The following is a 13,861-nucleotide window of genomic DNA, read 5'->3' as shown; positions in this document are numbered from 1 at the left end:
TGTGTAGTAGCTAGTCTAAATGTGTGGAAAGCATTATAGCCTTGAACTGCAAGGTTGCTCTCTATGGATTTAAACCATGTCTCAGTGACCGCACAGACATCAGCATTCTCTAGGGTGAGGATAGCTTGTAGGGAGTGGAGTTTCTTGTTTAGACTCTGCATTGACCAGTAACACCTACAGATTTTCCTGGTTTTGGTTTGCTGTGTTGTAAGGATTGTCATGCTGTCATTGCCAAAGAGGCACTATGACAGGAGGACAACGTTTTAGCTAATATTCAAAAGAATATAAGAGAGAAATGCAGACCATCCTTGGCAAAGCAGTATGATCTGTTGCCCATCTCCCTCCATGTTGACAAATATCGCGCCCTTTTAGAATGACTCCAGAAACAAAGCCATTTATTAAAGTCAGTCATCCTCTGTTCATACTGTGGCAGCATCCATGCAGAAGGTAAAATGCTGCTCAATGCTAGACTCATACAAGCCAAGGACACATATTCCAAGAGCTCCATCATGTGTCTCTCTTCATATAGCCAAAGAAGGTACATCTCAGGTCATTTACATCCATATGGACTATGACTGAGTTATTCTAGCACTTGTGAACCAGTGACCTGAGTGCATGCGTACTTTGGCAGATCCTGGTCCTGGATAAGCAACTGACCATGACTTTCTCCATACTCAGCCTGGTGAGAGGGACATGTGTGTGTCTCACAACGGAGTCTTCAATGACCAGAATGCTGGGTTTTGTGGTGGCTTTCTTATGCGCTTAGAAGTACAATAATACTAACATCTATCAAAGTATTTTGCAAGGTGTTGCATACACATTCGTACAAAAATACATATACGCATATGCACAAGTGGGCAGATAATAAGTTCATCTTTTCACATCTGCATTCAGAGTACTTACACTCTTAGCACATGTTCACATTAGTGGTGCAGGGAAGAAAAATAGGAGGAAACCACCCAGAAAAATGGAAACATCTTTCCCCCAGTATTCAGGTCCTGTCTTTTCTCATACAAGTAATCACTTCATGCAGATTGTCTTAAATTCATTTAAATGGCATCCTATAATCGTATCATGATACCTGAGGTAAAGTATCTTTATAAGAAAATGACAATGCAATAGTTACTGGCTAAACTAAAAAGTAATTGAGCCATGTAAATAAATATTTGTTTAGGTAAGGGGCTGCTGACCTGCTGCTAAAATAAATAATTACATACTTGTTGTATAGTACTACATCAGGCAACCAGATGTGCTTAGAAGGTAGCCGAACTATTTCCATGCCATCAAAGTCTGCTGGGTTCCAGGTGAGCCTGTAGTCTTTCCATTCCTGTGGAACATAAAAATAAAACCAAAAAAAAACCTGTAGTTAGAGATTATCACTCTAGCAGGCAACAGTGATTTAAATGACAAGAAGGCACAAACAGTTTTCATGGCTCAGATTATCTGGCATGCTGTGCTGTACGTATGCCTGGTCTCATTATCAATTTCAGCTTTTAGCTACATGGAATAAAATCACTAGAGGTATGTGGTGATCATTTCACAAGTTGGACTGTTACAGAGACCTCCTTTTAAGTGAACTTTTACAGTAGAACGGGTTTCAAACATTTTATAATTTAAAATGTAACATCAAAAATACACCACACACTGTATGTATTAGAAATAAACAGTACGCCACCAAAGCAATGCCACCCATGTAAATCAACCCCCTACTCTTTAAATTTAACTTTAATTTAAAAATAGGCTTTACTATCATGATCCGCTGTGGCAATCCCTGACCAGGAAAAGCCAAAAGAAGAAGAAGAAGAAGATCATAATCAAATGATGCCAGTTATAGGTAAATCCTGCACTACCCACATCCGTTTGTGGATTATTGATAAAGTAATACATGTGGGAACAAGGTAGCAGATTTTATTGAGTGGAATTTTGATTATTTGATTTGTACTTGGTGAAGTCATAGAAGCAAGATACAGCACTGTAAAATGACTGTGGAAAGCAACACATTATAATGCTGAATATAAAAAGATTGGACATTCTGTTGGCAACACGGTGCTGATCTGTGTGTGATAGGTGCTACTCTGATACCTTATGGAAGGGTACATAAAAAAGCAGGTACAGGCTGTTACAAAGATACTGTTGTAACCAAAAGCTGTGCTGTATTTTTTGTTTGTTTGCTTGTTTGCATGCCAGACAATGAAAGTAGCACAGATTTATGCAGTACTACATATTAATGCACATAAGGATAGTAAAACAAATTTTATTGAGTGGTGCTTTGACAATTTACTTTGTACTTTACTGTGATAAGGAAGCAAAACTCAGTATGGTAACAATGAGTCCAAAAACAACACTTGACACTAGTATTGAATAAAACTGCACACAACCATGCAAAAATCCTAAACCTTCTGAGCTTAACATACTTGGAAGCCCTTTGTACTTAGTCTTTCTGTTCTTTTTTCCCAAACTTTGCTAAGCTCCTCTGATTGACTCTCATACTTGCAATGCTATATTTTATATGCTCTACTAATTTAACAGTATTTTCTGTTCTATACTCAAAATCTCACCAGTGCTGGTCTATCGCTTAGCACTCTCCTATCTTTTTTTTGCTCATACCCTGTTATCAATCCCTCATCGGGGGTGGGGTGGGGGCAATGTCAATTGCAGTCCAAATTTTTGCTTAGTTTTATCAGACTCTTCTCTCCAAAGTTATTTGCTCCAAGTACCTTGGTTCCCTTGCTAACTTTCTCAAAAAAATTCCTTATTTGTTCTATCTACCCCTGCTTACAGACAGCAATAATGAAACAGAACCTATTCAGACCTATTAATCTCTTCTTGGGTGAGGTTTGGGGTATTTTTCTAGGATGGATGTTTCACCTACAGTCCCTGGTGGAGAAAGGGGATGGCTGGAGGTGTTTGCCTCTAAGTTGGTGAAGGGCTATGATAGTCACACTACTTGCAGAAGTACCTGATGAGCCCTCACACTGCTCTGTTGCGCACCCACTCCCTGAGACCTTGAAATATTAACTGCACTGATAAAATCTGTGCTTCCGTTTCAGAGACATGTAAGCTACTCACAACAGCAGTAAGTACTTACATTAAGGCAATGATAATTAACTGTATTTATAAGATTTTTGTGTGTTTTCATGTTTTTGTTTTATTTCCTTTTTCATCCTTTTTATTTTTTGTGCCTACTCATCATCAAACATCCACTACAACTGTGTCAATTTGTTCTCCACTACCAGGGTGACAATTGGACATAATACAACTATTATTATCATTTTTAGACATAAAAAGTCATGCAGGGGGTGATTTTTACTTTTATTGCAATTGACCAGGTTATACCACTTACTCACAATAAATTGGAAAAACAGCACCTGTTGAGCAACAATAATAAAATAAGGATTATTCATTTAGGGGTCATTCTTGGAGTTGGTCAGAATGAAATTATCTGATGTACATGGCAAAGCACTTTTGACCAATAGATAGCAGTATGAGTTTTGATTTTTATATATATATATATATATATATATATATATATATATATATATATAGTGGCAGGATAATCAGGAAAAAGTATTTTTGTAAGAAAGGCTTGAGCACCGTTCATAACGTATGTACATAGTTAGACAACCTGAGCACAGTTCATAACATACATACATAGATAGAGAGCCATTTGCATGTAGTTCATAGCATTTGTACATGATTGATTAGAAAACTATTTACAGTGTGTGGATGAGACAGAAGTGGCAGGATAATCTGGAAAAGATAAAGAGAACTATCAAATTATAAAGATTTCTGTAGGTTGTAGAAAAGGCTGAGACTTTCAGGTTAGTAGTAAGCATATGTTTAGTAGAATAGGGGCGAAAAATAGAGGTGAAAAGTTCCAAGTTTAGCATGTGAGCATATAAGATTCAGGTGAGAGCAGAGAGGGGAAGTTGAGTGATAGAGAAAGGGGGGAAGGTTGTTCGGGGAAAGGTTCTAGATAAATCAATGAGAATTGGCTGGGCAGTGGAGAAGGAGGCTGCTGTTTGGTGGTACAGAGGTGGATACACTTCTAAGCTAGTTAGTATAATCCTTAGCACCGGGCTTCTATGTATGGAAAAGAGAGAAGGATAGGGAGAGAGAGCAGGGACAGAAAGCTATGTACAATATTCACATAATAAGTAATCAGGGCTTAAGACTTATTTTATGTTAGATTCAAGTGGTGTAGGTGTAGAAGAAGCAGCAGGTTGTAGGGCTAAGAAGAAAGTACATGTATAAGAGACATTGGGAGGACTTAGGTAGGAAGAATGCACTTACAATTCCAGTTTTGGGAGAGGTAGGAATGGAGCTGGGATTTGAAGTGTTCAAAGTTTGTAGTAGTTCTTAGCCGGGGTGGGAGAGAGTTCCATTTTTTGGCTTGTGAATGGGACAGGTGAAACTGGCCAGGGGGATGTTTTGGTTTATATACCGAAAGTAGATTTTGTTGGGCAGATCTTAGGGGTCTGGGTGGAATGTAGAATGGTAAGATATTAGTTAGAGCAGGGCATGCAGTAGGTTTAAAGATTAGTTTGTGGGCTGTAGTAATTTTGAGGTAGTCTAGGTGGTAGGAAGCTCTATCCACTTTAGCATGTGGAGAGAGGTGCAATGGTGGGAGGAGTGTTTAGATTTAGTAGCGAATTTAGCTATTTTGTTGTAACAGATTTCTACTTTTGAGGTGATGGTAGTAGAAAGATTGGTTAGAAGAGGAGCACCATACAGTAGAGATAGTAGTAAGTAGGTAGAGGCGAGAGTTTGCCTTGTAGATGGAAAGAGAAAGTGAGTGTTTCTGTATAGCATACCAAGCTTCTGATGTTTTTTTTTAATATTTAGTTGGACATGTGTATTGAATTTCAGTTGTTCATCAATAGTAACCCCAAGAAGTTTAGCAAAAGGGACTACTTCTATGGAGGAGTTTGTATGGGTGATGATATTGAAGGATTGCTTGTCAAAGGGGAGGGTTTTTGAGGGAGAGAAGAGAAGGATTTTGGATTTATTGGCATTAAGGGAGAGATGGTTTTGAAGCATCCAGTTCTCAGTAGCTGTAAAGGCCAACTGGGTTTTGCCTGGAGCTCTGGAAGACTAAGAGCAGAGCAGATTATAGTGGAATTGTCTGCGTATTGCACTATTTTGTTGTTAGGAATGGCAGCATGAAAGTCATTGATGAATACATTAAAGAGCATTGGTCCGAGTATGGACCCCTGGGGAACTCCGGTTGGAGTAGGTAGGAAGGTTGAGGTATCAGTTTGCCATTTCACAGCCTAAGATCTGTCAGACAGATAACTTTCAAACCAGGTAAGGGAGTTCTGAGAGAGACTGTGGTTAGAAAGGTGATTCAGAGGGTGGGTATGCGATACAGTGTCAAATACCTTAGACAGATCTAGAAGGACAGTGGAAACAATTTCTCCAGCGTCAAGAGCATGGTTTACTGTATCTAAAAAAGAGAAGTGTGCAGTTATTGTACTATGGCCAGGGCGGAAGCTGTGTTGGGTAGGGGTGAGAAGATGATTATTGATGAGGAAGGGCATGAGTTGGAGGTGGATACATTTTTTAAGGATTTTTGAGATTGGGGAAAGAATGGCTATTGGGCGGAAGTTAGAGATGCTATTATTTTTGCCTCCTTAATGGAGGGGCAGGATAAAGGCAGCATGCCACAATTTGGGGACATACAATTCCCAAATGGACCTATTGATGAGAATGTTGATGGGGATCGCGATACCATCTGCGGCAATCTTTAGAAAGAGAGAGGGAATATTGTCAGAGGAGTTGGAACATGGCTTAAGCTTGGAAAGAAGCTTTTTGATGTAGGAGGTTGAGATGGGTTGTAAATCAAAAGTGGGGGGAGGATTGGGGTGGAGGGTTGAGGAGAGGAATGGGGAATTGGGGTTGAGTGGGGGGAGGTGTGTTTGGGGAAGGTCTTAGTAAGTTCAGCTATAGCATTGGTAAAGAAGGAGTTAAAAAGAGTGGCAATTTCAGTGTCAGTTTTATTGTTGTCAGGACAGGGATTGACTTTGGTACCAGGGTGTAAAAGAGAGTTGATGGAGTTCCAGAATTGTCTAGGATTTTTGGAGTGGGTAGACTGAAGTTTAGTGTAATAAGATTTTTTATCTTTTATAACATGCTTTTTGGTTAGGTTGCGGAGTTGCTTGTATTTAAGAAGGGTAACAGGGTGTTTATTTTTGTTGTAAAGTTTCCAGGTCTTGTCTCTTTGTAGCATAAGGGATTTGGTGTCTTTTGTTAGCCATGGGGCAGAGTTGGGTTTTATTCGTTTTGTTCTAGGTGGGGCCTGGATGTTTAGGATGTCTAGGAAGGTTGTATTGAAGAAGTCTATGGCTTTATCTAGTGGAAGAGTTTTTAGGTTGTCCCAATTTGTAAGTTTAAGGGTTTTGGAGAATATGGAAGGGCTAAGGTTTGTAAGATTACGAGTGTGGGTATATTGGTGTTGGGGAGGGGAGGAGTGGGTAGCTCGGAGAATGAAGGCTGGGAGATGGTCACTCAAGGTGTCTGGTAATACACCAGAGTGTGAGATCTTGTTAGGGTGGTCGACTATGATCCAATCCAGAGTTGTCCCTGGGGGTTGTTTCTATTAGGTCTGGTAATGCCATCTGTTAGTTTAGTGACATTACATAGACTGATAGATTGGGAGGGATTGTTGTTATTGATTCTGTTCCAATCAATGTTCACATCCCCTAATATATAAGTCTCAAGCTTGATGTTAGTTGAGGCCCATAAAAGAATATTTTCTAGAGTGGTAGTGTTATTTCTGGGGGGATATAGATGGCCAAAACATAAATGCTTTTGTAGTTATTTATTTTGAGAATTCCTAGAACTAGTTCAGCATTGTTAAACTGGGGATTGGGGTTCTGGTAAGGACAGAGGTTCAGAAGGCTAGTATAGATTAAGGCTACTCCCCCTCCTTTTTTGTTTTGGTGGTCACATCTGAGTGCTTGAAAACCAGGGGGTAGAATCTCAGAGTCAATAATGTGGGGTTGAAGCCATGTCTCTGAGACTGCTGCTATATCTGGTAGGGTATGATTTAGCCAAGCATGGAAGAGAGCTATTTTGTTTCTAACACTCTGGGCGTTGATGGTAATTAGCTTGAGGTATTCGTGGTTGGTACTATTTGGAGAGAGAGAGGGAGAGTGATTGTTAATAGTCTTAGGTCCAGGGTTAGGGTGAATATCTCCTGCTAGGACAAGCCAATTAGAAGAAGAAGAAGAAGGGAGTAGGACCTTTGGTTTGCAACTTGTAGTTTGTGGGAAGAACAGTTTCACTTTGAGTGTATAATGCTTTACTGAGCGGGTTAGAAATTTTAGTTTAAAGTGGTGAAGTGGGTTAGGTTGAGCTAGAGAGGGGGATATGTTGTGAAAGTGGGAAGAAATGAGGTGGGGATGGGGGAGAGTAGAAGAGATAGGGGCGAAAAGGAGGGGGGTAGTTTGTAGGAGGAATAGGAGGTGGCATTGAAGACAGTTGTTAGGAGAAGAATGCTTATATATATATATATATATATATATATATAGTTTCATAGTTTCATAGTAGTGTACTAGGCTATCTGCCCTGGGGCATTTACAAGCCTAGCCGACAATGATGTGGCTTACGCCACCCCGTATTATATAGTTGCGCCTCTCTAGTAGTGACACATGTGGGACCCCATTATTTAGTAAACTATACCTCTGTCTAGTAGTGACACTGAGGTGACTCCCGGGGTAAACTTACGATCTCCCATCCATGCATCGAGATTTTTCTTGAACAGTGCCAATGAAGGGCTCTGTCTCACATGAACTGGGATTTTGTTCCAGAGTACGGGTAACCTCTGTGTTATGAATCTATCCCTCCAGCATGTTTTATTCATATTTGTGCAGAGGTTGAAATCTTTAGCCCGCGTGGTTCTGGTGGATCTGGATTTTTGAGATGGAGCATGTCCATCAGTTCTTGGTTGGACATGGCCCTATATGTTAGGCACAAATCACCTCTGAGCAGGCGGTATGCTACTGAATAGAGCTGGAGTTTCTTTAATCTAGCTGGATAAGGCACATGTTTGAGACCCATGATCCTCTTGGTGAGGTACTTCTGGGGTCTTTCCAGTTGTTGCATGTGCCGGGTGAGATACATCCCAAATGGAGCATTATATTCAATCATGGGCCTGACAAGTGAGGAATATAGAGGTACAATGACCTCCTTTGATCTGGATGAGAATCCCTTCATGATGAGATGGGCAAGGTAGAATGTCTTTCTGACCACTTTGGCAACATGGTTGTCAAAGGAGAGGTCACTATCGACTTGAGTCCCCAGGTCTCTGATTACTTCTTCCGCACTCAGTGGGTTATTGTCTATGTGATAATTTGTGGGTACTTTGTTTTTCCCAAAGGGATGACTATACATTTTTGGTGTTAAGTTTGAGGCCATGATTCCGGCACCAGTTGTCCGTTTCAGTGAGACCTTTCTGTAGGATGTGTGTGTCAGCAGGTGAATCAACTATGGCACCCAGTTTGCAGTCATCTGCAAACTTTGTCAGCCATAATCCTCCCTTATTTGCTTTCACATCCGAGAAGTAAATGCCGAATAAGAGTGGTCCCAAGACTGAGCCCTGTGGGACACCACTGTGACTGGTTTTGAGTCTGACATGGCTCCAGCAATTTTGACCTTATGGGTTCTGTTTTAGCCAGTTTGCTACCCATCTTGTGACATATGGATTTACATTTAGGCTGCTGAGCTTGTCTATGATGCCAGAGTGTGGTATTGTGTCAAAGGCTTTAGCCAAGTCCAAGTAGGCAGTGTGGACAGCCTTGCCCTCGTCGATGGCACTAGTGACTGTCTCAAGAAGTCAACCAGGTTTAAGAGGCAGGATCTGCCTTTTACAAAACCGAACTGGGTGGGATCAAGGGTCTGCAGATCTCCAATATCGCCATTTATGAGTTCCATGATGATTCTTTCCATAGCCTTGCAGACCAGGCTGGTCAGACTTATGGGCGGTAGTTACCAGGGTCAGTAGAATTTCCCCTTTGTGGAGTGGGACCACTGTTGCTGTGCCAGTGTTCAAGTACATATCCTGTAGTGAGGCTAAGATTGAATAGCGTTTTAGGTGCGGGTTTAGTTCATCTTGAAGTTCACGTAACACGCAACCGGGATACCATCGGGTCCCATAGATGCTGTGTTTTTGCTTTGTTGAGTGCTGATTTCACCTGTATGTCTGAGATGACATGTAGGTTACATTCAGCAGGGATAATTACTACATCTTTAGGGGTGAGGGAGGGAGAAATTTGCACTGAACCTATCTGCCAGAATATTGGCAATGTCGGTAGGGTCAGTGAATTTTTGTCGTTGTGTACCAACTCAGAGCATATCTGAGAATTTCCTCCCAAGGTTCTGACATAATTGATGAAGGCCTTGTGATTGTCTTTGGTATCCTTGGCAATCTTTCTCTCAAAGTTGGCTTTAGATGTTTTATGAGAGAACGTAGTTTTTACTTGTGCTGATCAGGAAGCCTTTCCCTTGTGGGATTTGGCTTTGTCCTGCAGTAGCTTCCTTCTTTGTTGTACAGTTTGTTTATTCCACCAAACCGGGCGTTTTCTGTTGGTGGAGAGGGTCTTGGTTTTAGTTGGGATTGCTTGATCCATGCATTCTTGGAGATGTCCGTAGAAGGCTGTTGTGTAGGATTCAGCATTTTGGGATGTGGTTTCCATTAACCCAGTAGGCTTAAAGGATATCATTTCTGACTTAAGGAGTGTAAAGTCAGCTTTTGAAAAATTTTTCACTGTAGTCTTTTGTTCTGGGGGTGGGGTGGGATATGTACATCCAACGTGATCAGTTTATGGTCAGATCTTACTAGTGAGGGGTTTATATCCGGTGCGGAGCATTTGGACCCCATGTTTGTGATAATCAGGTCAAGTATATTATCTCTCCTCGTAGGAGAAGTGACCAGTTGCTCCATAGCATTTGAGTTAATGAATTCCAGGAATCTTTGGGCTAGGGTGTTAGGGCTAGAATAGTGGGCCCAGTCTATGTTGGGGTAGTTGAAGTCACCCAATATGATGGTGTTTGGTGTGACATTCATATCCTCCAGTGTTTTCAGGAATGCTTGATGGGATTCCTGGGATCGGGAGGGTGTTCTATAACATGCGACCAGTTGTATGGCAGTTTTGCCTATGGTGAGTAAAACTTATATGGTTTCTGATGCTTCATGGGTAGCCACCAATCGAGAGGTGTAGGTGTCCTTTATGAAAATGGACACTCCCTCCTTGTGGTTCGGCCTGGAACTTGAGGCCGAAAAGCATGATATGAGGTATAGCCTGGTAGCGCTGGAGTGCTCTCAGGAGCCTTGAACCAGGTTTCATTTACTGCACAGACATCAATGTTCTCCATACTGAGAAGTGCTTCGAGTGCCTGCATCTTGAGATTTAGACTTCTGGCGTTGAGCAGCATTACCCTTAATTTTTCCATTTTTGTTTTTACGGAGGTTGATTTGTCTTTTGAGCATTGCCTAAAAAGGCACTATGGGGTGGCAAGAGCCTTGGCCAGTATCCGGAAGCCCAGTGGTGACAGGTGCAAGCCATTCCCAACGCGGCTTGTCCAGCATGTCATCCCAGGCTGACAGACATTGGATCCCCTAGAATGACACCAGTGATTAAGCCAATTGTTAAAATTGATCATTTTGTCTTTGTACTGAGGCATCATTCTTGGTGAAGGCAGGATGCTGCTCAGGGTCAGGGTCATACCAGTCTGGGCTACATAATCGGAGAGCTCCTCAATGTCTCTTTTCATGTAGTCCAGGGAGGTACGTCTCAGGTCATTCACACCAGCATGGACAATGACTGCATCATACTTGTACTTGCTTTGGAGTGATCTGAGTGCATGTGTAATGTGGCGGATCCTAGCTCCCGATAGGCAGCTCACCGTTACCCTCTTCTTATTCAGCCTGGTAAGTGGAACGGTGTGTCTGACTATAGAGTCAACTATTACTAATGTCTCTGGCATAGTGTTTTGCCTTAGGGGCTGTGATTGTGTGACACACCTGTTGTTTGAGGTATGTGTTGTAGGTGTTACGTTTGTGGGGTGTATTTCTGGGTGTCTGCTTTGGAGGCCTCTGTTGTTTTGGTAAGTTTTTATAAGAGCCTCAGTATGTCTTTGTGTTCTTATGTGTTTGGTTTGTAGTGGTGGTGGTTTTATGTGTGACCGGTTTTGCTTGGTGTGGGTACCTTCTCCTCCTGTCTGGTCTTACCAGTCCTGAGTTGAGAGAGTTCAGCCTCCAGTCTGGCTATATAGTTGCATCTCTCACAAGTATTTGTGTTAGTAGGAAGGAGGAGAGGGTTGTCTGTGTACATGAGACAATTGTAACATTGTCTTAAGATTCCCAGGTTAACCAGCTGAACAAGAGAGGATGCTAGTGGTCTACCACTCGACATACTAGAATATTATAAGGAGTGCTGTGCCTTTAAGGGAAGTGGGTATTCATAGGGGGTAGTGGATGGCTGTAGTGCTTACTTTAGTATAAGAGTGCTTACTTTATTATAAGAGTGCTTGCTAAGACTAGAAGGCCGGAAAACAGTGCTAATATATACAGCTAAATAGACTGAGTAGAGCTTTCTAAGTGAAAAATTGAAGAGCAGACTTGGCGGAGCCAGAAATAGTTTAAATCTGTATAACCACTGCTGCGCTATGTAACCACAAAACGCCCTGAGGCGGATTTTATACAGGGAACTTGAAAAGAGCTAGAAATGGTCCAAAGCAACCAATAATTTACAGCTCAAGTGCTGAGGTCACTTCCCCCAGGGACAGATAGGCTGCTCAAGGCTCTCTACTCCCACTGGTGAGCTCAGAAACTTCCTTCTATCCAAGTAAGGCAATGGCCAACACAGGAACTACACACAGCCCAGAATACAGCAAAGCCTGTATACTGGTCCAAACTAGTCGAGCAAAGGCGGGAAAACAAGGAGTATATTTTTTTGTTTTTGTTTTCAGGAAAGCACACAGAAATGCAATTAAGCAAACAGTAAAATCGATTTACACAGGCTAGCACACTTTAGTGGGCAGCCTCAGCAGATAAATTAACAAAAAAACAGTATTAATCGACCAGAGTCGACCAAAATGCTACTTTTAAGTGCAGATACTTCAGAAATCAGCAGATAGACACAAAAACAGTTATAGCTAGTTAAATGAAAGCCAGAGAGGACAATGCAGATAAAAAGCCAAAAATACTTAAATCTGGAAAGTGGTCGCTTCTTTCAGTTCTCTGTTGCCAGGACCCCTCTGCAGGACCACGTGGAGCTCTGCTTGGGTATATAGCCAGAAAACGCCCTGAGGCGGATTTTTATACAGGGAACTTGAAAAGAGCTAGAAATGGTCCAAAGCAACCAATAATTTACAGCTCAAGTGCTGAGGTCACTTCCCCCAGGGACAGATAGGCTGCTCAAGGCTCCCCACTCCCACTGGTGAGCTCAGAAACTTCCTTCTATCCAAGTAAGGCAATGGCCAACACAGGAACTACACACAGCCCAGAATACAGCAAAGCCTGTATACTGGTCCAAACTAGTCGAGCAAAGGTGGGAAAACAAGTATTTTTTTTTTGTTTTTTGTTTTTTCAGGAAAGCACACAGAAATGCAATTAAGCAAACAGTAAAATCGATTTACACAGGCTAGCACACTTTAGTGGGCAGCCTCAGCAGTTAAATTAACATATTAGTAAATCATGGGTCAGCTTTTAAAAATACTGACTGAGCCTATTACCACTGCAGGAAATTGAAAATAAAGCTAATATTGCTACTATTAGTTTAAAAACAGCAGTCTGAACAAATACTTGGGTTGTACACATCATTCCTTATACTTCTTGCTCCCCCTTCTTTACTTACTTACTTACTTCTATCAAATTATTTTCCCTGACTTTCTCTTTAAATATACAATAAGCCTGTTTTCCCTCACTTCATATTGCAATTCCTTTAATTTTTCTACAAGCTAACATTTCTATAAATAAATGATTGTCATATAATTTGTATCGATTCTTAACCAATGCTTTATATTATCACTAATTTGTTATAGTTATTTAAATTGCAATTGTTTTTGTTTTATTTCTGAAGATTTTAAAATTATTGTTCTTAAAATGTTCTGTAATAATTTGGAGCTTTTCTCTCCAGTCCTGCACTGAAAAAATGGGGTTCTACCCAGTGGGGCTTTCCTGGTAATCAAATGTCAATAAATAAATAATAATACTGGTATCCATGTAAAATCATCCTATTTTGTGTATCTAATGACAATTATTTTATGAATAAACAAAAACTAAGTAATTATCTGGAACCTGATGGATATTCAGCAGATTTTTATAAAACATTTGTATAGGATATGAATAACATGCAATTAAATTTTATGATAGCTTGTACATGGATTGCACAAAATATCAATCAGTCAAGAACACTGATGTTATTAAAGCCAAATACTGGACCAAAAACATTACAAGTAATTGTCTTATTACTCATAAAAACTCGAACATTAAGAGTTTGTCAAGTTGATGTTGACTAATGCTGATATTATGGAGAATTATCTCAAATTGGTTTATTGTGAGGGCCTGCATGTATCAGGAATTCTGAAAGCTATACCATTGGCAGTTTAACTATACACCATCTGCCATAGTGGACAGATCTCATTTGAGATGTAAGATAGAGTTCCCAGATGTCCAGATTTTTGCCTTAGATTTTTGATCTGTTCCTCATAAAATGTGTAGTTTTCTGGCAAATCATTGAAGTTGGAAGTCACAAAATAATGACAGAAATTTGAGTTTCAGACTTCATACATTATGAAAATGCATGTCCATACAGGCCCTGTAAGTTTGTAACAACAATGTTTAAAATATGTCCCTATT

At 40.7% G+C, this 13,861-nt stretch overlaps 1 protein-coding gene across 3 annotated transcripts in view; it reads right to left on the bottom strand.

Annotated features, from left to right (window-relative positions):
• Nucleotides 1–13,861, bottom strand: part of CHRNB2 (cholinergic receptor nicotinic beta 2 subunit) — a 975,665-nt gene that overhangs the window by 61,056 nt on the left and 900,748 nt on the right. For all 3 annotated transcript variants that reach the window (XM_044080649.1, XM_044080651.1, XM_044080650.1), the window contains exon 5: nt 1,218–1,327. In XM_044080649.1, coding sequence (XP_043936584.1) covers nt 1,218–1,327 — 110 coding nt within the window. The remainder of the gene's footprint in view (nt 1–1,217; nt 1,328–13,861) is intronic.

Source organism: Protopterus annectens, chromosome 8.part0 (genome assembly GCF_019279795.1).
Source record: "Protopterus annectens isolate FY-2018-M chromosome 8.part0, PAN1.0, whole genome shotgun sequence".
NCBI lineage: Eukaryota > Metazoa > Chordata > Ceratodontiformes > Protopteridae > Protopterus > Protopterus annectens.
Note: the sequence above shows the minus strand (reverse complement) of the source record. Positions and strands in the feature narration are given on the sequence as shown.